At 49.2% G+C, this 22489-nt stretch overlaps 1 protein-coding gene across 2 annotated transcripts in view; it reads left to right on the forward strand.

Moving 5' to 3' along the window:
- The window catches only part of NDOR1 (NADPH dependent diflavin oxidoreductase 1), a 36092-nt gene extending 22709 nt beyond the window's left edge, over positions 1–13383 (forward strand). For both annotated transcript variants that reach the window (XM_063936153.1, XM_063936154.1), the window contains exons 10-15: positions 5410–5517; positions 7125–7239; positions 8249–8392; positions 8483–8601; positions 11774–11868; positions 13001–13383. In XM_063936153.1, the coding sequence (XP_063792223.1) occupies positions 5410–5517; positions 7125–7239; positions 8249–8392; positions 8483–8601; positions 11774–11868; positions 13001–13145 (726 nt within the window). In that variant the 3' untranslated portion in view covers positions 13146–13383. The remainder of the gene's footprint in view (positions 1–5409; positions 5518–7124; positions 7240–8248; positions 8393–8482; positions 8602–11773; positions 11869–13000) is intronic.
- Positions 13384–22489: the final 9106 nt, after the last annotated feature.

Below are 22489 nucleotides of genomic sequence, written 5' to 3' on the forward strand. Positions count from 1 at the left end.
TGAGCTTCTTAGTGAAAGTTTAGTTTTAGGTTTTTTATTTTCAGTGAGACCTGCTGGCAACAGGCTCACTGCATCGAGGGACTAAGGGGAGAAGAAGCGAACTCACCTGCGTGCAGAGTGGATTGGGCTTCTTAGGCTACTGGACACCATTAGCTCCACAGGGACCGAATACAGGCCCAGCCTCGGAGCTCGGTCCCAGAGCCGCGCCGCCGGCCCCCTTACAGAGCCAGAAGCAAGAAGAGGTCCGGAAAAATCGGCGGCAGAAGACATCCTGTCTTCACCAAGGTAGCGCACAGCACTGCAGCTGTGCGCCATTGCTCCTCAGCACACTTCACACTTCGGTCACTGAGGGTGCAGGGCGCTAGGGGGGGGCGCCCTGAGCAGCAATAAAATCACCTTGGCTGGCGAAAATACATCACATATAGCCCCCAGGGCTATATGGATGAATTTTAACCCCTGCCAGATTCCACAGAAAAATGGGAGAAAAGGCTGCCGAGAAGGGGGCGGAGCCTATCTCCTCAGCACACTGGCGCCATTTTCTCTCACAGCTCCGTTGGAGGGAAGCTCCCTGGCTCTCCCCTGCAGTTACTACACTACAGAAAGGGGTTAAAAAAGAGAGGGGGGGCACTAATTAGGCGCAGTATAACAATACAGCAGCTATAAGGGGAAAAACACTTATATAAGGTTATCCCTGTATATATATATATAGCGCTCTGGTGTGTGCTGGCATACTCTCCCTCTGTCTCCCCAAAGGGCTAGTGGGGTCCTGTCCTCTATCAGAGCATTCCCTGTGTGTGTGCTGTGTGTCGGTACGTTGTGTCGACATGTATGAGGAGGAAAATGAGGTGGAGGCGGAGCAATTGCCTGTAACAGAGATGTCACCCCCTAGGGAGTCGACACCTGAGTGGATGAGCTTATGGAAGGAATTATGTGACAGTGTCAGCTCTTTACAAAAGATTGATGACATGAGACAGCCGGCGACTCAGCCTGTGCCTGTCCAGGTGTCTCAAAAGCCATCTGGGGCTCTAAAACGCCCGTTACCGCAGATGGCAGATACAGACGCCGACACGGATACTGACTCCAGTGTCGACGATTAAGAGACGAATGTGACTTCCAGTAGGGCCACACGTTACATGATTGAGGCTATGGAAAATGTTTTTACACATTTCTGATAATACCAGTACCACTAAAAAGGGTATTAGGTTGGGTGAGAAAAAACTGCCTGTAGTTTTTCCTGCATCTGAGGAATTAAATGAAGTGTGTGATGATGCGTGGGTTTCCCCCGATAAAAACTGTTAATTCCTAAAAAGTTATTAGCATCATACCCCTTCCCGCCAGAGGATAGGGCACGTTGGGAAACACCCCTTAGGGTGAATAAAGCGCTCACACGCTTGTCTAAACAGGTGGCACTACCGTCCCCGGATACGGCCGCCCTTAAGGAACCTGCTGACAGAAAGCAGTAAAATATCCTAAAATGTATATACACTCACACGGGTGTGATACTGCGACCAGCAATCGCCTCAGCCTGGATGTGCAGTGCTGGGGTGGCTTGGTCGGATTCCCTGACTGACAATATTGATATGATACCCTAGATATAGAGCATTTAAAAGATGCATTTCTATATATGCGTGATGCACAGAGGGATATTTGCCGACTGGCATCAAGAGTAAGTGCGCTGTCCATTTCTGCCAGAAGAGGGTTATGGACAAGACAGTGGTCAGGTGGTGATGATTCCAAAAGGCATATGGAAGTATCGCCTTATAAAAGGGAGGAGTTATTTGGGGTAGGTCTAACAGACCTGGGGGCCACTGGAAACAGCCAATTCCCAGGAACAAAAGCCCTCTCCCGCCTCCGCAAAGTCCTCAGCATGACGCTGGGGCTTTACAAGCGGTCTCAGGCACGGTGGGGGCCCGTCTCAAGAAATTCGAGACGTCTCCCCCTCGCCGTTTCATAAAGTCTGCTTTACCGACGTCTCCCTCAGACAGGGAGACAGTATTGCAAGCCATTCACAGGCTGTATTCCCAGCAGGTGATAATCAAGGTACCCCTCCTGCAACAGGGAAAGGGGTACTATTCCACACTATTTGTGGTACCGAAGCCGGACGGCTCGGTGAGACCATTTTTAAATTTAAAATCCTTGAACACTTACATACAAAGGTTCAAATTCAAGATGGAGTCACTCAGAGCAGTGATTGCAAACCTGGAAGAAGGGGACTATATGGTCTCTCTGGACATCAAAGATGCTTACCTACATGTCCCAATTTACCCTTTTCACCAAGGGTACCTCAGGTTTGTGGTACAGAACTGTCACTATCAGTTTCAGACGCTGCCGTTTGGATTGTCCACGGCACCCAGGATCTTTACCAAGGTAATGGCCGAAATGATGATACTCCTTCGAAGGAAGGGAGTTTTAGTTATCCCTTACTTGGACGATCTCCTGATAAGGGCAAGATCCAGGGAACAGTTGGAAGTCGGGGTAGCACTATCTCAGATAGTGCTGCGCCAGCACGGTTGGATTCTCAATATTCCAAAAATCACAGCTGATCCCGACGACACGACTTCTATTCCTAGGGATGATCCTGGACACAGTCCAGAAAAAGGTGTTTCTCCCGGAGGAGAAAGCCAGGGAGTTATCCGAACTAGTCAGAAACCTCCTAAAACCAGGCCAGGTGTCAGTGCATCAGTGCACAAGGGTCCTGGGAAAAATGGTGGCTTCCTACGAAGCAATTCCATTCGGCAGATTCCACGCAAGAACTTTCCAGTGGGACCTGCTGGACAAATGGTCCGGATCGCATCTTCCGATGCATCAGCGGATAACCCTGTCACCAAAGACAAGGGTGTCTCTCCTGTGGTGGTTGCAGAGAGCTCATCTTCTAGAGGGCCGCAGATTCGGCATTCAGGACTGGGTCCTGGTGACCACGGATGCCAGCCTGAGAGGCTGGGGAGCAGTCACACAGGGAAAAAATTTCCAGGGCTTGTGGTCAAGCCTGGAGACATCACTTCACATAAATATTTTGGAGCTAAGGGCCATTTACAATGCCCTAAGCCAAGCAAGACCTCTGCTTCAAGGTCAGCCGGTGCTGATCCAGTCGGACAATATCACGGCAGTCGCCCACGTAAACAGACAGGGCGGCACAAGAAGCAGGAGGGCAATGGCAGAAGCTGCAAGGATTTTTCGCTGGGCGGAAAATCATGTGATAGCACTGTCAGCAGTGTTCATTCCGGGAGTGGACAACTGGGAAGCAGACTTCCTCAGCAGGCACGACCTCCACCCGGAAGAGTGGGGACTTCACCCAGAAGTCTTCCACATGATTGTAAACCATTGGGAAAAACCAAAGGTGGACATGATGGCGTCCCGCCTAAACAAAAAATTGGACAGGTATTGCGCCAGGTCAAGGGACCCTCAGGCAATAGCTGTGGACGCTCTGGTAACACCGTGGGTGTACCAGTCAGTGTATGTGTTCCCTCCTCTTCCTCTCATACCAAAAAGTACTGAGAATTATAAGACGGAGGGAAATAAGAACTATACTCGTGGCTCCGGATTGGCCAAGAAGGACTTGGTACCCGGAACTTCAAGAGATGCTCACGGAGGACCCGTGGCCTCTACCTCTAAGAAGGGACCTGCTCCAGCAAGGACCCTGTCTATTCCAAGACTTACCGCGGCTGCGTTTGACGGCAGGGCGGTTGAACGCCGGATCCTGAAGGAAAAAGGCATTCCGGATGAAGTCATCCCTACCCTGGTCAAGCCAGGAAGGATGTAACCGCAAAGCATTATCACCGCATTTGGCGAAAATATGTTGCGTGGTGCGAGGCCAGTAAGGCCCCGATGGAGGAATTTCAACTAGGTCGATTCCTGCATTTCCTGTAAACAGGAGTGTCTATGGGCCTAAAATTGGGGTCCATTAAGGTTCAAATTTCGGCCCTGTCAATTTTCTTCCAGAAAGAACTAGCTTCACTACCTGAAGTTCAGACGTCTGTAAAAGGGGTACTGCATATACAGCCTCTTTTGGTGCCTCCAGTAGCACTTTGGGATCTCAATGTAGTTTTGGGGTTCCTAAAGTCACATTGGTTTGAACCACTTGAATCTGTGGAGTTAAAATATCTCACATGGAAAGTGGTCATGTTGTTGGCCCTGGCCTCGGCCAGGCACGTGTCAGAATTGGGGGCTTTATCCTGTAAAAGCCCTTATCTGATCTTCCATTCAGACAGGGCGGAATTGAGGACTCGTCCTCATTTTCTCCCTAAGGTGGTTTCAGTGTTTCATCTGAACCAACCTATTTTGGTACCTACGGCTACTAGTGACTTGGAGGACTCCAAGTTGTTGGACGTAGTCAGGGCCTTGAAAATATATGTTTCCAGGACGGCTGGAGTCAGGAAATCTGACTCGCTGTTATCCTGTATGCACCCAACAAGCTGGGTGCTCCTGCTTCTAAGCAGACTATTGCTCGTTGGATTTGTAGTACAATTCAGCTTGCACATTCTGTGGCAGGCCTGCCACAGCCAAAATCTGTAAAAGCCCATTCCACAAGGAAGGTGGGCTCATCTTGGGCGGCTGCCCGAGGGGTCTCGGCGTTACAACTTTGCCGAGCAGCTACTTGGTCAGGGGCAAACACGTTTGCTAAATTCTACAAATTTGATACCCTGGCTGAGGAGGACCTGGAGTTCTCTCATTCGGTGCTGCAGAGTCATCCGCACTCTCCCGCCCGTTTAGGAGCTTTGGTATAATCCCCATGGTCCTTACGGAGTTCCCAGCATCCACTAGGACGTCAGAGAAAATAAGAATTTACTTACCGATAATTCTATTTCTCATAGTCCGTAGTGGATGCTGGGCGCCCATCCCAAGTGCAGATTGTCTGCAATACTTGTACATAGTTATTGTTACAAAAATCGGGTTATTATTGTTGTGAGCCATCCTTTCAGAGGCTCCTCTATTATCATGCTGTTAACTGGGTTCAGATCACAGGTTGTACGGTGTGATTGGTGTGGCTGGTATGAGTCTTACCCGGGATTCAAAATCCTTCCTTATTGTGTACGCTCGTCCGGGCACAGTATCCTAACTGAGGCTTGGAGGAGGGTCATAGGGGGAGGAGCCAGTGCACACCAGGTAGTCCTAAAGCTTTACTTTTGTGCCCAGTCTCCTGCGGAGCCGCTAATCCCCATGGTCCTTACGGAGTTCCCAGCATCCACTACGGACTATGAGAAATAGAATTATCGGTAAGTAAATTCTTATTTTTTTTATGTTTGTGTTTTCACTGTCATCCCATGTGTCATTGTATCATTGTTCTGGGTACAACAATAGTATATATTGCATATCTGACAATCAGTTCCCCATTCCTGGTCCCGTCCCATTGGTTTTGTAACATATAAATAGTTCCTGCTATATCACAAAGACTCTGTCTATTTCTATCAGGTTCTGTTTGATTTCCCGCACACAACCTGCAATATTCCTGCTGATTACCTCCTGGACCTCATCCCTCGAATCCGTCCCAGAGCATTCTCCATTGCATCATCCATGCAGGTGAGCGCCCCGGAGCACTCTGGGAAATGTAGTTTGTCTGTAGGTGACACAGAAACAAGAGCTTGCAATCTGTTTTCGTTTACCGTTTTAAACTGTAGTAACATGAGGGATTTCTATTCCTGGTTGCACTTGGTATAGTCTCATGATGATGACTAGTATACCCCAAGTTTGTAATCATTGCCCACAGTGAGTTTCCTTACACTACTTAACATGTGTCCTTTCTGTGTGGCGGATAGCTTCCTCCAGGCTGCTGCTGCCCATCACCCCCACTAAGCTGCTGCTTCCCCGTCACCCCCCTCCAGACAGCTGCTTCCCCTTCGCCCCCCCCTACTGGCGTCTGCTTCCCTGACGCCCCCCTCCAGGCGGCTGCTTCCCCATAGCCCCCCTCCATGTGGCTGCTTTCCCATAGCCCCCCTCCAGGCGGCTGCTTCCCCATAGCCCCCCTCCATGTGGCTGCTTCCCCATAGCCCCCCTCTAGGCGGCTGCTTCCCCATAGCCCCCCTCTAGGCGGCTGCTTCCCCGTCGCCCCCTGTAGGCGGCTGCTTCCCCGTTTCCCCCTCTAGGCGGCTGCTTCCCCGTCGTCCCCCTCCAGGCGGCGGCTGCTTCCCCGTCGCACCCCCTTCCAGTTGGCTGCTTCCCCGTCACCCCCCCTCCAGACGGCTGCTTCCCCGTGGCCCCCCCCCTCCTGGCGGCTGCTTCCTCGTCGCCCCCCCCCCCCCCCCCCGTCTGGCGGCTTCTACCCCATAGCCCCCCCTCCATGTGGCTGCTTCCCCTTCGCCCCCCTCTAGGCGGCTGCTTCCCCGTCGCCCCCTCTAGGCGGCTGCTTCCCCGTCGCCCCCTCTAGGCGTCTGCTTCCCCATCGCCCCCTCTAGGCGGCTGCTTCCCCGTCGCACCCCCTTCCAGATGGCTGCTTCCCCGTCGCACCCCCTTCCTTATGGCTGCTTCCCCGTTGTCCCCCATCCAGGCGGCTGCTTCCCCGTCGCTCCACCCCCCCCCCCCCCCCCCCCCCTCCAGGCGGCTGCTTCCCCGTCGCCCCCCTTCCTGGCGGCTGCTTCCCTGTCGCCCCCTCCAGGTGGCTGTTTCCCCGTCGCCCCCCTCCAGGCGGCTGCTTCCCCGTCGCCCTTCTCCAGGCGGCTGCTTCCCCGTCGCCCCCCTCCAGGCGGCTGCTTCCCCGTCGCCCCCCTCCAGACGGCTGCTTCCCCGTCGCCCCCCTCCAGGCGGCTGCTTCCCCGTCGCCCCCCTCCAGGCGGCTGCTTCCCCGTCGCCCCCCTCCAGGCGGCTGCTGCCAGTCGCCCCCCTCCAGGCGGCTGCTGCCCGTCGCCCCCTGCCCGTCGCCCCCCTCCAGGCGGCTGCTGCCCGTCGCCCCCCTCCAGGCGGCTGCTGCCCGTCGCCCCCCTCCAGGCGGCTGCTGTCCGTCGCCCCCCTCCAGGCGGTGCTGCCCCGTCTCCCCCCTCCAAGTGGCTGCTTCCCCGTCGCCCCCTCCATTCGGCTGCTTTCTCGTCGCCATCCTCTAGGCGGCTGCTGTTCGTCGCCCCCCTCATCCCAACCTCCCATCAGCTGATGTCTGCGCACATATGTAGGTTATTGTTCTATTACTCTCCTCCCAGGCTCATCCCGACAAGCTGCAGATCCTAATGGCCGTGGTACAGTACAAAACGAGGATACAGGAAGTCCGGCGTGGCCTGGGCTCTACGTGGCTCGCCTCCATCCGTCCCGAGGATGGTAAGTTCATCAGTTGATGGTAATAAAATGTGATTAGTCTTTATGCTTCATGCTAGTCTTCACCTTTCCCCTGTATGATACTCTCTGCTTCACACTGGCACGGCTGTCCTGCTCATTCTTATTCTGCTATTATTATTTTTATTTATATTAATTATGTTATATCTGAGAGTGTGTGCAGCCATAATGCCTAAAGAGACCCTGTGTCTGGCTGTCTGTTTCCATAAGTTGGATAACACATGGATTAATACTTTAGCATACTGTAGTACTCTATTTACAAAAAGGAGGAAACGGGGTCTGTTGAAATGTTCATGACCATCTCTTGCCGCCGCTTTCTAATGCAATGGTCAACGTGAGAGCAGTTCCCATTGGAGGTAGACTTTCTGACCAATTCCATTAGAAATATACTTTCTGAGCCAATCCCGTTACAGAAAAACGTTCTAAGCCAATCCCATAAGAGAGACTCTCTGTCCAATCGCATTAGAGTGAGGTTTCTGGGACAATCCCATTAGAGTGAGACTGCATAGCATATCTCTCACTCTGTATCACATAGCAAAACAGTAATATGGGATCCTTTTGAAGACTAACCCATAGTAACCAATCAGATTGTAGCTGCCATTGTTCTAGTAAAGGTTAGGAAATGAAAGCCGCTGTCTGGTTGGTCTGAGTTACAGCATCTTTTGGTCGGCACAATAACGCTTTGCGCCAGCTTTCAGAACAATGCTCCCAGTCAGTTCATTACACCATTGGTTCCGAGTGGGGTCATTGGTTACAATCCGCTAATTAGCCATCACCAGTGGGTATAGTAGACGGGTAAAATAGACTGACCCACAAACCCAAACCTCTGATAATCAGCGGGGGGAGAAGAAAGGGTAGGGGGGTCTGTAAAACTTAAAAGTAACTCAGTGACGTATTAGGTATATTAATATGACCTGCTCTCTATACCTTTACACTGGTAATCAAACCCAACCAATCACACACGTTATATGATCCCATTGTGTTTCCTATACAGGTAAGCAGGTCCCTCTATGGGTGAAAACAGGGAGTATGAAGTTCCCCAGTGACTCGGACACCCCACTGGTAATGGTGGGGCCGGGGACTGGCGTGGCTCCCTTCCACGCAGCCATACAGGAGAGAGCGACGCAGTCCAAACCAGGTGTGTTATTCTGTTGCAGATCTAGAAACGCTGGCGCCCCCTGCTGGAGTGAACGCATACACCATCTTTTTTCTCCTTGTCCCCTTATAGGCTGCTGTTTGTTCTTTGGCTGCAGAGGAAAAACAAAAGATTTTTATTTCCAGGAAGAGTGGGAGGATTTGAGTAAGAGAGGACTCCTGACCCTATTCACGGCCTTCAGTCGGGACCAGGTCAGAGCTTTGCTCCGCTGTAGTATGGAGATTTAAATCCATATATTGGTTTTGACCTTGGAATGATTGTTGATGGCAGATGTATCGGTTTGGGTGTCTCCGAGACGCAAGCCGCATAGGGGTCTATTCAATTCTAGTCGGAACTGCTGTCTAGTCGGAAAGACTGCAGTTTCCAACTTTTTTAGGTCGAATAATGATTCAACCTATTCAGTGGGGCTAAAAAGTTCCAATACTGGTCAAGCAATAAGCTTCCACCAGATCTGGAGGGTAACCCGCACCGAGATTAGTAAATTATGATGTCAATCACAGAGTTGGAGTGCCTATTGTCATATCTAATTACACCCTATTTTAGGGATTCGCATATATCAGTATATATATGAGACAAAATTAGGAGGCTCACAAAGGTGCTACCTACTGGTTTAAACAAGGATATGGAGTCAAATCCCCATAGAAAGGGGAAAAGGAAAAGAAACCAGATAAATTTAAGGTGCACTCATCCAACTACTAACTCATCAATATGATTGTTGTTATAGAACTTATATATCCACAGCAGCAATATCATAGTGCCCTGAGGAAGCTCTTTAAGAGTGAAATGCGCATAGGCTTTAGCTATGTGTTCCCGTGTCTGTAATAATGTTTAAAATGTGCAATTGATATACAACATACATGTGAGACCTATAGTGCATTATCAGGAGCCAAACCTGCTCATTGTAGAGAGGAGTCTTTAAACGTATTTATATTCACCTGAAATTCCATCTGCATGCTGTGGGATAGCTGACATAAATATCAAACAAGAGAAACAACGGGGTTAATGCCAGATACAAGAATTTCTCTGTGTCTAGCGGATATTTAGTGCTATTGTATGTGTACTGCAGTTAGTCGGCAAACAGGGGCATGATCCTCTGGTACCTATATAAAATACAAGTTACTTGAGTTTAATGAGCAATATTTAAGTGCTACTAATATGTCCTGTATGGACACAATTTAATATTGCTGAGTACCAGTAACGACTGCTGCTAATACTAACTTATACATAAGGTGTAAAACATTGTGGATTAACATCATATTGGGATATATTAAACCCATCACTCCAGCACATTTATCCATGCATTATTAATAGCAGCAACTGGGGTCAGATTTTTAAGTTCTATAAAGTAGACAGCCTTTAATATAGGGCAGTGAAATTGTTTACCCAGGTTCATCCCCATCATTTCTCTCAAACACTTGAGTCTATTTATATAATGTCATACCAGCATTCTCTGCACTATGTGACATTTTAGGATCTCAGGCACAAGTTAAGGGGGGTACTCACGGGAGAGATGTGTGCTGAGCGATCTTAACACAGACCGCTCAGCACACATCTCTCACCCCGCTCAGCACAGCGCGATGTGCTGAGCGAGGGGGAAAGCCGACGGGGGCCGCTCACTTCACACAACGGTGAAGTGAGCGACTCGCTAGATTGAGCCTGCATGCAGGCTCAATCTAGCATCGGCGATAGCGATGTGCGGGGCCGCGCATCGCTATCGCTGGAGGGCATACACACGGCAGATCCGTGCTTAAAATCTAAGCAATCTAGCAAGATTGCTTAGATTTTAAGCACGGATCTCTCCGTGTGTACCCCCCTTAACATATTCAGCAACATTGTTTCACTCCCCCATTTGTAACATTACAATCAAGTTATCTTTATTACAGCCTTAAGGGCAGGAGTGGAGAGAAACTTGGTTACAATTTGATGTAACAGTTTGTAACTTCAAAGCAAGACAGCATATTTCCCTCTATTGCAGCATAACAGGCTCCAATGAATATGAAAACTGTAGATCTCATAAAAAGATAGCACTGATACAGTGCTGCACAAATATATGTATGTGAATGCACAATTGAAATAAACACAGGAAAATATATGAAGGGACAAACACATTAGCTTTGTTTTTAAATCTTTATTCACATATATTCCATTTCTGTCACTTTCTATTCTCTGTTTCTTACTCTATGAATTTTAATATTTCGCTCTAATTTGAATAAAGGACAATTGAGTCCCATATAAATGAATAATAAAATAAACCTCTATATCATTTTAGGTTATTGAGCATTTAAGCCTTTATTTGATATTGCTGCTGTGGATATATATGTTCTATAACAACAATCATATTGATGAGTTAGTAGTTGGATGAGTGCACCTTAAATTTATCTGGTTTCTTTTCCTTTTCCCCTTTCTATGGGGATTTGACTCCCTATTCAGTGGGGCTGCCATTTTTCCGACTTGTTGGAAAACACATGGATCGGCGGATTAGCCGCGGATCTAGGTATTTGATCGAATTTGCGGCCAAATCCGACATGTTTTAGTCCCGTTTTCGACAATGTCAATACGACTTTAAAAAAGTCGGCGTGCCATTGTCGGAGACGGTCAAAACCTGTGGTATTTGGCCTAAAATTGTCTACTGAACTGTCGGTTCCTCTGCGTCAGAAAGGATCCGACATCAATTGAATAGACCCCATAGCGTCACAGTGTAGGCAGTCTTGGGCAAACAGGGATTGAGGTAGTGCTGGGAGGAAGGGTGGGGACGCTGTTTTCAATACACACATACATATATTATATATAGAAGTAGTGCATACAGTATGTATATATTGTGTTTACCTACAGCAGGAGATAAGCAGCCACAATCTCCAGTTACGGTGAATGGTAAATAATTCACCAGCTTCCAGGCTGTGCTCTGGTTTGGGTATTCTGGCATCACTAGCTATTTGGGCTTCCTGAGTGACACATTTCCTGTAACACGTCACTACCGTCTGTGCAGAGCTTCCTGGGAGTGTAACGATGAGACATTTTGGAAGCTGATAATGTAGCTGGTCGGTTCGGTAAGGACTAGTGACGTCACGGAGAGCTCCTTGTACCCCGTCTCTCTGTGATGTCGCTGGTTCCTAGGGAACGGATAGTCCGCTCTCCGATACTGGCGGCCTCCGCTGCGTTTAGGTGACAGGTGCCCTATCAATGGAACGGAAAACCCCGGCAGCATCTTAATGTTTATTGCAAGGGATGTCAACTGCTGGAGGGGGCATCCCCTGGATTACGTGCCGCCCATTCAGTCCATTCACTTTCGTTTCCATTCCCCTTTCCATAACAAACACATACAGTCTTCCATTATACATCAATCATTTTCTGCTTTTCTCACAGGAGGATAAAATTTACGTTCAGCATCAGATAAGGGAAAATGCAGCATTTCTATGGGACCTGATCAGCTCCAAGCAAGCCTACGTTTTCCTAGCCGGGTAATCTCAGAGTAACATATCCTACAGCCTTCACGTCTCAGGGGCTTGTTAAAGACGTTATCATATGACATACAGTCAGTGTGCAGAATGAATAGCTTTAATTTTGCTCCCATGTACCCCGGTGGTCTATCTTGTGCACATTGGGGTGTTGGCTGCTCTCGGAGGACCCCTTTGCATATAAGGAACACGCCACGCTGTGTATGTAGGCAGAAAATCTGTATTTTAAGTGTAAACCCCACTTCAGCCGTCCATCACGATTACATTACTTAGATCCTTTCATCCTTCTGCCAAAGTGCCGCTCAGTTCGGCTGAAATTGCTCATACAAGTGAGCGGACATCAGGGAGCCTCCTTCCTACCTACCTTCCACCCGCTGCATTGCAGACCCTGTCATCCGTCTCCATACACCTGTGCACTATGGCTGAAATTTGGGATTCTGCACTACACCGCGGCTGTACAGTATTATGCAAATGAGCCCCAGGGATGTTATTACTCTTACATTGCATGTGTCACCTTTATGGCATTCTGCGCCTTGTAACTGAGGTTAGTGAGCAGCTAATAGGTATTTAAAGGTGAAAATATCTGTTCCGCGCCATTAAAGGCAGCATCTGATTGGCTGCGAGCCTCTGAATGCTGACTCCTCATTGGCTGTCAGAATGGGCAGGTGCCATTTACTGCAAAAGAAGTTGAGCAACTTCTTTAATTAATATTTCCTTATTCAACGGCTGGCCAAGCTACATTCATTGGAAGCCTACTTATTCCAGAAGTACAATAGGTATCTAGTTCAGTTTTTATCTGTCAGCTCTGGCACTTCCACCATAATACGGTTGTGACAAAATGAGAGCGGAGGTGGCCTCCCAACGTTTTGTGGCTGTGTCACCAGAACGCTAGATTTTTACCCTCGCCAGGAATAAAAATATATTTGCGACCATGAATAAGTTTATTCCCTGGCTCCTGATAATTGCACGATACTATTTGCAGCGATGATTTAGATGAAAATAAACCAGAACAATTAAGAAAATGTTTTTGATTGTTAAAGGGAAACCAATAACTCTCCCCGACGTTGCACAGCTATTCGTTGTTACATTCGATGTTAATTTTTATCCCTCATCCTTTCTCATTTCTTACTGGTAGAAACGCCAAGTCGATGCCAACCCAGGTAATGGACGCCTTGAAAGACGTCTTCCAGTCGGAGGGGGCGAAATCCGTCTCGGAGGCGGAGCAGTATCTGGTCATGCTGGAGAAGTGCGGACGCTTCCAGAGTGAAACCTGGTCCTAAAATGCGACCCCCTCCCCAATAACATCAGCGCGGGAGCGGGCAGCTCTGAGAGATCTTAATACACCACCTTCATCCTTATTGCTGAGACTGTGCAGGAGCCGTGAGACATAAGACTCTGACAGGAATAACGCAGGGTTGGGTCTGTGACGCAACCCGTAACCGGAGCGATGTCCTTAACCACTAGAATGTTCTGGGACCACTCAAAAATGATTGATTATAAAGTTATTCAAATATTTTATTCGAAATGCAGTCTTATTTTAATTGTCACATGGATTTACTGCCTATGAAATAATATTTAAATATATTTCTCATACGTCCTAGAGGATGCTGGGAATGCTTCAAGAACCATGGCGTATAGACGGGATCCACAGGAGACATGGGCACACTATAAGACTTTGAATGGGTGTGAACTGGCTCCTCCCTCTATGCCCCTCCTCCAGACTCCAGTTAGATTCTGTGCCCAGTGAGACAGGATGCACACTGAGGAGCTCTTCTGAGTTTCTCAGCAAAAGACTTTGTTAGGTTTATTATTTTCAGGGAGACCTGCTGGCTACAGGCTGCATCGTGGGAGTGAGGGGAGAGAAGCAGACCTACTTCTTAAGAGTTCAAGGGCTCTGCTTCTTAGGCTACTGGACACCATTAGCTCCAGAGGGTTCGATCACTACGGTACGCCTAGCTGCTTGTTCCCAGAGCCGCGCCGTTGCCCCCTCACAAAAGCCGGAAGATAGAAGCCGGTGAGTATGAGTAGGCAGAAGACTTCAGTGATGGAAAAAGAGTTACTGCGCAGCGGCCGCGCTGCGCACCATGCTCCCACGCTTATCACGGCACTGCAGGGCGCGGGGGGAGGTGCCCTGGCAGCATGAGACCTCAGATCAGACTGGCATGTATAGTAACAGTGCTCCGGGCACTAGTTCAGGGACCCCCGCAAGTATAGTCAGTATTTTGAGCGGGACTGAAGCGCACCACGTAGGGGGCGTGGCTTAGCCGCACAGCTCTGACCAGCACCATCTTCTCTCTCCTCAGAAGCTGCAGAGACGCTGACCCTGTCCTCCGCACTTCTGTACAAGTAACAGGGTGAAAGACGGGGGGGGGGGGGGGGGGGGGCACAAGCAATTTGGTGCTGATTGATTATATAAAAAGCGCTAACAGGTCTGGGCAGTCACCTTACTGGCCTCAGCACCGGGATAGGCGCTGGGTGTGAGCTGGCAGATTTCTCTCTCTTGTGTCCCTCTTGCAGGCTTTATTGTGGGTCTGTCTCCTATAGCCCCAGTGTGCTTGTGGCTGTCGGTACGTGTCTGTCGACATGTCTGAGGCGGAATGCTCTTCCCAGGAGGAGGCTGGAGTGGGGACAGTTCTGTGAGAGTGACAGTGTCGGCACCGCCGACGGATGATTGGGTGAATATGTTGAGTGTTTTAAATGAAAATGTGACAAAATTGACTAAGAGAGTTTAAGAACCAAACATGGAGAAAATCCATGTAAGATGCTTTGTCACAGACCCAGACCCCTTCGGGGTCGCAGAAACGTGCATTTGCCCAGATAGTAGATACAGATACCGACACGGACTCTGATTCCTGTGTCGACTATAGTGATGCCAGATTACATCCAAAACTGGCTAAGAGTATTCGGTACATGATTGTGGCGATAAAGGACGTACTACATATTACTGAGGACCCTGCTGTCCCTGATACAAGGGTCTGTATGTATAAAGGAAAGAAACCTGAGGTAACGTTTCCTCCCTCTCATGAACTGAACGCACTTTTTGAAAAGGCTTGGGAAAATCCGGACAAAAAGATTCAGGTTCCCAAAAGAATTCCAGTGGCATATCCGTTCCCCTCTGGGGACAGGGAAAGGTGGGAGTCAATCCCCACGGTAGACAAAGCTTTAGCGCGTCTATCCAAAAAGGTGGCGCTTCCGTCCCCTGACACGGCAGCCCTAAAGGATCCTGCGGATCGTAAGCAGGAAAATACACTAAAATCCATTTATGTCACTACAGGGTCGCTACTCAGGCCTGTCTTTGCTTCAGCATGGGTGAGTAGCGCTATTGAAAAGTGGGCAGATAACTTGTCATCTGAGCTAGATACCTTAGACAGGGATAGTGTACTTTTGACTCTGGGTCACATCAGGGACGCTGCAGCATATTTAAAAGAAGCTGTAAGGGATATTGGCCTTTTGGGTTCAAGGGCCAATGCCATGGCAGTCTCTGCAAGGAGAGCATTGTGGATTCATCAATGGAATGCTGATGCTGACTCTAAGAAGGCGATGGAGGCTCTACCGTTTAACGGTAGGGTTTTGTTTGGCGACGGCCTCACTGACCTGGTGTCTACGGCTACCGCGGGTAAGTCTTCCTTTTTACCTTATGTCCCTGCACAGCAGAAGAAATCGCCTCACTATCAGATGCAGTCTTTTCGGCCAATAGATTCAAAAAAGGACGTGGGTCCTCCTTCCTTGCTGCAAGGGGGAGAGGTCGGGGAAAAAGGTCACAGGCTGTGGCAAGTTCCCAGGAGCAGAAGTCCTCTCTGGCTTCTACCAAATCCACCGCATGACGCTGGGTCTCTCCTGCGGGAGTCCGCACCAGTGGGGGAACGTCTCAAGCTCTGCAGCCAGGTCTGGGTACACTCGGACCTGGATAGTAGACATTGTAACCCAGGGGTACAAGTTAGAGTTTCAAGACGTGCCCCCTCACCGATTTTTCAAATATGCCTTGCCAGCTTCTCTTCCAGAAAGAGAGATAGTAAGCGCTGCGATACTAAAGTTGTGTCAAAATCAAGTGATTGTCACGGTACCCCCGTCTCAACAGGGGGAAGGTTTTTATTCAAGATGGAGTCTCTACGAGCAGTGATCTCCAGTCTGGAGGGGATTTTATGGTGTCGGTCGACATAAAAGATGCATACTTACATGTCCCCATATATCCTCCACATCAGGCTTATCTGAGATTTGCGGTGCAGGGTTGTCATTACCAGTTTCAGACGTTGCCGTTTGGTCTATCCACGGCTCCAAGGATTTTCGCCAAAGTAATGGCGGAAATGATGGTTCTCCTGCGCAAGCAGGGAATCACAATTATCCTGTACTTGGACGATCTCCTCATAAAGGCGAGGTCCAAGGAGCAATTGTTGAAGAATGTTGCCCTTTCACTGACGATTCTACAACAACATGGTTGGCTCCTAAATTTGCCAAAATCACAGTTGGATCCAACGAAACGGCTGTCGTTCCTGGGTATGATTCTGGATACAGAATTGCAGAGAGTTTTTCTTCCAGTGGAAAAAGCTCTGGAAATACAGAACATGGTAAAACAGATTCTGAAACCGGCAAAGGTGTCAGTTCTTCACTGCACTCGGTTGCTGGGGAAGATGGTGTTGGCCTACAAGGCCATTCCGTATGTCAGGTTCCATGCCAGGGTGTTACAGTGGAACCTGCTGGACCAGTGGTCCGGGTCTCACCTGGACATGCACCGGAAAATAATTCTGTCTCCCAGGACCAGAATTTCACTTCTGTGGTGGCTGCACATTTCTCACCTTCTGGAAGGATGCAGGTTCTGGATTCAGGACTGGATCCTGGTGACCACAGATGCAAGCCTCCGAGGCTGGGGAGCAGTCACACAGGGAAGAAACTTTCAGGGAAAGTGGTCTAGCCAGGAAGCTTGTCTACACATAAACATCCTGGAATTAAGAGCCATATACAACGGCATACTGCAAGCAGAACATCTTCTTCGAGGTCTGCCGGTCTTGATTCAGTCAGACAATGTGACAGCAGTGGCGTACAGAAACCGCCAAGGCGGAACGAAGAGCAGAGCGGCGATGGCCGAGGCCACGAAAATTCTTTGCTGGGCGGAAAAGCAGGCCAGCGCTCTGTCAGCGGTCTTCATTCCAGGAGTGGACAACTGGGAAGCAGACTTCCTCGGCAAACACGATCTCCATCCAGGAGAGTGGGGTCTTCATCAAGAGGTCTGTGCAGAAGTGACAAGTCGTTGGGGAGTTCCTCAAGTGGACATGATGGCGTCCCGCCTCAACAAGAAACTTCAGAGATATTGTTCCAGGTCAAGGGACCCTCAAGCGATAGCGGTGGACGCCCTAGTGACACCGTGGGTGTTTCAGTCGGTCTGTGTGTTCCCTCCACTTCCACTCATTCCAAAGGTGATAAAAATTATAAGAAGAACAAGGGTTCAGGCGATCCTCATTGTTCCGGATTGGCCAAGAAGGGCCTGGTATCCAGATCTTCATGAGTTGCTCATAGAAGATCCCTGGCCTCTTCCTCTTCGGGAGGACCTATTACGACAGGGGCCGTGCGTGTATCGGGACTTACAGCAGCTACATTTGACGGCGTGGAGGTTGAACGCCAGATCCTAGCCCGAAAGGGTATTCCCAGTGAAGTCATTCCTACGCTTCTTTAGGCTAGAAAAGAAGTAACGGCAAAGCATTACCACCGTATTTGGAGAAAATATGTCTCTTGGTGTGAATCCAAGAAGGCTCCTACGGAGGAATTTCACCTGGGGCGTTTGCTCCATTTCCTACAAGCAGGTGTGGATGCGGGCCTAAAGTTAGGCTCTATTAAAGTACAGATTTCGACCTTGTCGATCTTTCTTCAAAGGGAATTGGCCTCTCTTCCAGAGGTTCAGACCTTCGTAAAAGGCGTGCTGCACATCCAACCTCCCTTTGTGCCACCAGTGGCACCATGGGACCTTAATGTGGTGTTGCAATTCTTGCAATCACATTGGTTTGAACCTTTGCGCAAGGTTGAGTTAAAATTCCTTACTTGGAAAGTGGTCATGTTGTTGGCCTTGGCATCTGCAAGGCGAGTGTCTGAGTTGGCGGCTTTGTCTCACAAAAGCCCCTACTTGATTTTCCATGCTGATAGAGCGGAGTTGAGAACTCGTCGGCAATTTCTGCCAAAAGTGGTTTCATCATTTCATGTTAACCAGCCAATTGTGGTTCCAGTGGCTACTGACGCCCTGGCGGAGTCAAAGTCTCTCGATGTGGTTAGAGCTTTGAAGATCTATGTCGCCAGAACGGCTAGGATTAGGAAAACAGAGGCTCTGTTTGTCCTGTGGGCTCCCAACAAGATTGGGGCTCCTGCTTCTAAGCAGACTATTGCGCATTGGATCTGTAATACGATTCAGCAGGCTCATTCTGCGGCAGGATTGCCGTTACCGAAATCGGTGAAGGCCCATTCTACCAGAAAGGTGGGCTCATCTTGGGCGGCTGCCCGAGGGATCTCGGCATTACAGCTTTGCCGAGCTGCTGCTTGGTCGCGATCAAACACCTTTGCGAAGTTTTACAAGTTTGATACCCTGGCTGAGGAGGACCTCTTGTTTGGTCAATCGGTGCTGCAGAGTCATCCGCACTCTCCCACCCGTACTCTCCCGCCCATTCTAGAGCTTTGGTATAAACCCCATGGTTCTTGAAGCATCCCCAGCATCCTCTAGGATGTATGAGAAAATAGGATTTTAATACCTACCGGTATATCCTTTTCTCTTAGTCCGTAGAGGATGCTGGGCGCCCGTCCCAGTGCGGGCTGTTTCTGCAGTTATCGGTTATAGTTACACACAGGTTGTGTTGAGTACAGTCAGTTTGTGACTGATGTTGATCATGCCGTTGCATGCGTTGTTGTTGGATGCCATGTTGTACGGTGTGTTGGAGGTGTGAGCTGGTATGTATCTCACCTTAGTTTAAAATAATGAAATAAACCCTTTTCCTCAAAATGTCCGTCTCCCTGGGCACAGTTCCTATAACTGGAGTCTGGAGGAGTGGCATAGAGGGAGGAGCCAGTTCACACCCATTCAAAGTCTTATAGTGTGCCCATGTCTCCTGCGGATCCCGTCTATACCCCATGGTTCTTGAAGCATCCCCAGCATCCTCTACGGACTAAAAGAAAAGGATTTACCGGTAAGTATTAAAATCCTATTATATGTGTGTAGTATATTGTATTGTGTAGCGGCTTGTGAAAGCTCCGCCCTCATTATTGAAATTGCTCTGCTGCGGGTCTGGGGATTGGCCTCTAGGGGGAGGTTATGGTTAGGGGGAGGGGTTTGCAGAAAGGGTCATGTATTAAAGGTAGGATTAGGGTTGGGATTATGAATAGGGGAACGATACATACCGAACCGTGGTCTGCTCCGAAAGTGATGGTCACATGACCGCTGGGACTCTGAAGCCATGCTGGACTAGCTGCAGCTAACAGGAGCAGGCGGGTGACTGCTGGTCCACCGGGGGCAGTATGACGACAGTCTAACGTCAACATTTCATCAGTGTCTGCATGATAACTCATCTCATCATACCACACGCACACACAAAAAGCGCGGCGGTTTGGATTTTTTCTTTTTCAAATAAAGATATAGGTGGTCATTCCGAGTTGTTCGCTAGCTGTTTTCGTTCGCAGCGCAGCGTTTAGACAAAAAAGTGGCACTTCTGCGCATGCGCGACGTACTTTCACAACAGCCGAAGTAGTTTCACACAAGGTCTAGTGACGCTTTTCAGGCGCACTGCTGGCCGCAGAGTGATTGACAGGAAGTGGGTGTTTCTGGGAGGTAACTGACCGTTTTCTGGGAGTGTGTGGAAAAACGCAGGCGTGTCAGATACAAACGCAGGCGTGCCTGGGGTAACGCAGGCGTGGCTGGCCGAACGCAGGGAGTGTTCGTGACGTCAAAACAGGAACTAAATAGTCTGAAGCGATCGCAAGGTAGGAGTAGGTCTGGAGCTGCTCAGAAACTGCACAATCTTTTTTTGTTGCTGCGCTGCGATCCTTTCGTTCGCACTTCTGCTAAGCTAAGATACACTCCCAGTGGGAGGCGGCATAGCGTTTGCACGGCTGCTAAAAGCAGCTAGCAAGCGAACAACTCGGAATGAGGGCCATAGACTTTAATGGGAGGCAGTCAATTTACAGGCTGTCCGCATCACGGCTGTCAGGATACTGCCGCCGGAATCCCAACCGCCGCCTGGAATACCCACATGGGGGGTGTTCCACACCACCACCCGAGGGGGAATATAACCGTGCCACAGGGCCCGAAGCGTGGTGAGTGCAACCAGCCCACGAGGTAACACGCTGCGCCCGCCTGACCGTCGGGATCCAGCCAGCTGGGATCTCCTACTGTCACTGTAAATGTGTACTAATTAGAATTTATTTCTTGTCCATTTGTAGTGGCCATAAGAGCCCCTGTTTATTTTTTTGCATGCATATATGTGACAGAATAAGCAGATAACCTTTGGCAATTTAGTTTTCGCTACCAGCTCATGCTGGGACTTGTGGTTCCACAGCAGCTTGCACGACGACGGTTGCTTACCTCCGCACAAACACGTTTTAGTGGCCATTGGTGTATCACCTGCACGTAAGGTTTAATCCTCTGATTGGTCTGTCATTGTAACACTGATTATAATACAGGTTATGTTAATGATCAGATGTAAAACATACAGGGACTGGTGCAGATTTGGTTGCAAAACGGGTATAAAAAAAAAAGTGCACACAAAAGTACTGTCTTTGCTCCCATATCCGCAGTTCGAGGTGCGGTCCGACAGGCGTCCGGTGGGAACGCGTCCAAGACACTTGTGTGCAACAAGAGCGCCACTTGCAAATCTCTCTCCGTTGCGTCTTTTTTTCACAGGCTATTTATCTGCAAGTGATAAAACGTGTGTGTTATAAAACTTGTTGCGTATGGTAAATGGCGCTCCAGCCAATCATCTTCCAACTGTCATTTTTCAAACGTGACCTTTGGGAACTGATTGGCTGAAGCGCCATATATCAAGCGCAATGAGTTTTATCATTTATTGATACGTGAGCCCCTCTATGTGTTCGCAATTGCGCAGTCATGACCTTACTTACTCTGCCTATGTGAGAACGCCCCCTTTCAGCCCCATGAGGCGCAGGCAGTCATAAGTGACCGAATGACGCAAAATAGCATGGATGCACTGTTCTGCACAGGTGCAGTGCGTACTCACGCAAGGTGCTCTGCGCTGTATGCCGCAGTACTCGCTCTGCGTAGACCCCTCTGCCTCTCAGGGGTTAAGGAAAGCTATGACGGTGCATGGTGATCTGCATTTACCTCTGGTTACAGGTGAGAACTGGATCTGACTGATTACACCTGGATCAGCCTCACTGGCCGCTGAGCTTCCTTCCAGGTAATTCTAGTTATAGGGTGCACAGAAGAAGACACACCCAACAGCCTCTGGTAACCCCAATATAGCGTATTACACAAAGGTGATGGATGCCTGAAATAGAACGCCAACACTGATTAATTTGCATATAAGTAATTTACTTATTTATTGTTTCAAAACATTTCCGGAACAATGGACGATGAATGATTCCGCGGATTACAATACAGACAATAGCTCTTTATGGTGATCAAACTGGTTAAAGGAAAGTTCTAGCTGTCCTAGCTCCCCGGGGCTGCTGACACCTTGTCAGACAGAACGCTAGAAAAAAAATGTATTTTTCAATATGACCACTAACTGTATGTACACTATAGGTTAATATCTGTCCCTGTATGTCACGAGTAAAATATGTGCGGTGTTCCCTAATGTGTTTACCTTTATTCCTCCCATACGTACCTACAGTATATGCACCTTGTAGGCTCTTATCACTAGGTTCTGTCCCCAGCTGCCATTGGCTGCACACACCTGGGAGAACTGGACAGACCGGTTGTTCCATCTTCCTGCAGGTGAGATGGGAACGCAGAGCCGGGTCTGGTCACAGCTACTGTGTGTGTGTGCAGGACGCTGGCCACGCTGAGGATGCAGCACTGATACAGGGAGACTACAGGTGAGGTGACACAATCCTAATACCTCCTGCGTAACTTCTACTAACTCCACTGCAATCCCCACCCAGCTTCTACTAACTCCACTGCACCTCTGCAAACCCCACTCACCCTCTACTAACTCCACTGCACCTCTGCCATCCCCACCCAGCTTCTACTAACTCCACTGCACCTCTGCAAACCCCACTCACCCTCTACTAACTCCACTGCACCTCTGCCATCCCCACCCAGCTTCTACTAACTCCACTGCACCTCTGCCATCCCCACTCACCTTCTACTAACTCCACTACACCTCTGCCATCCCCACTCACCTTCTACTAACTCCACTGCACCTCTGCCATCCCCACTCACCTTCTACTAACTCCACTGAACCTCTGCAATCCCCACTCACCTTCTACTAACTCCACTACACCTCTGCCATCCCCACTCACCTTCTACTAACTCCACTGCACCTCTGCCATCCCCACTCACCCTCTACTAACTCCACTACATCTCTGCCATCCCCACTCACCCTCTACTAACTCCACTACATCTCTGCCATCCCCACTCACCTACTAACTCCACTACATCTCTGCCATCCCCACTCACCCTCTACTAACTCCACTA

This window comes from Pseudophryne corroboree, chromosome 8 (assembly GCF_028390025.1).
Source record: "Pseudophryne corroboree isolate aPseCor3 chromosome 8, aPseCor3.hap2, whole genome shotgun sequence".
NCBI classification, from domain to species: domain Eukaryota; kingdom Metazoa; phylum Chordata; class Amphibia; order Anura; family Myobatrachidae; genus Pseudophryne; species Pseudophryne corroboree.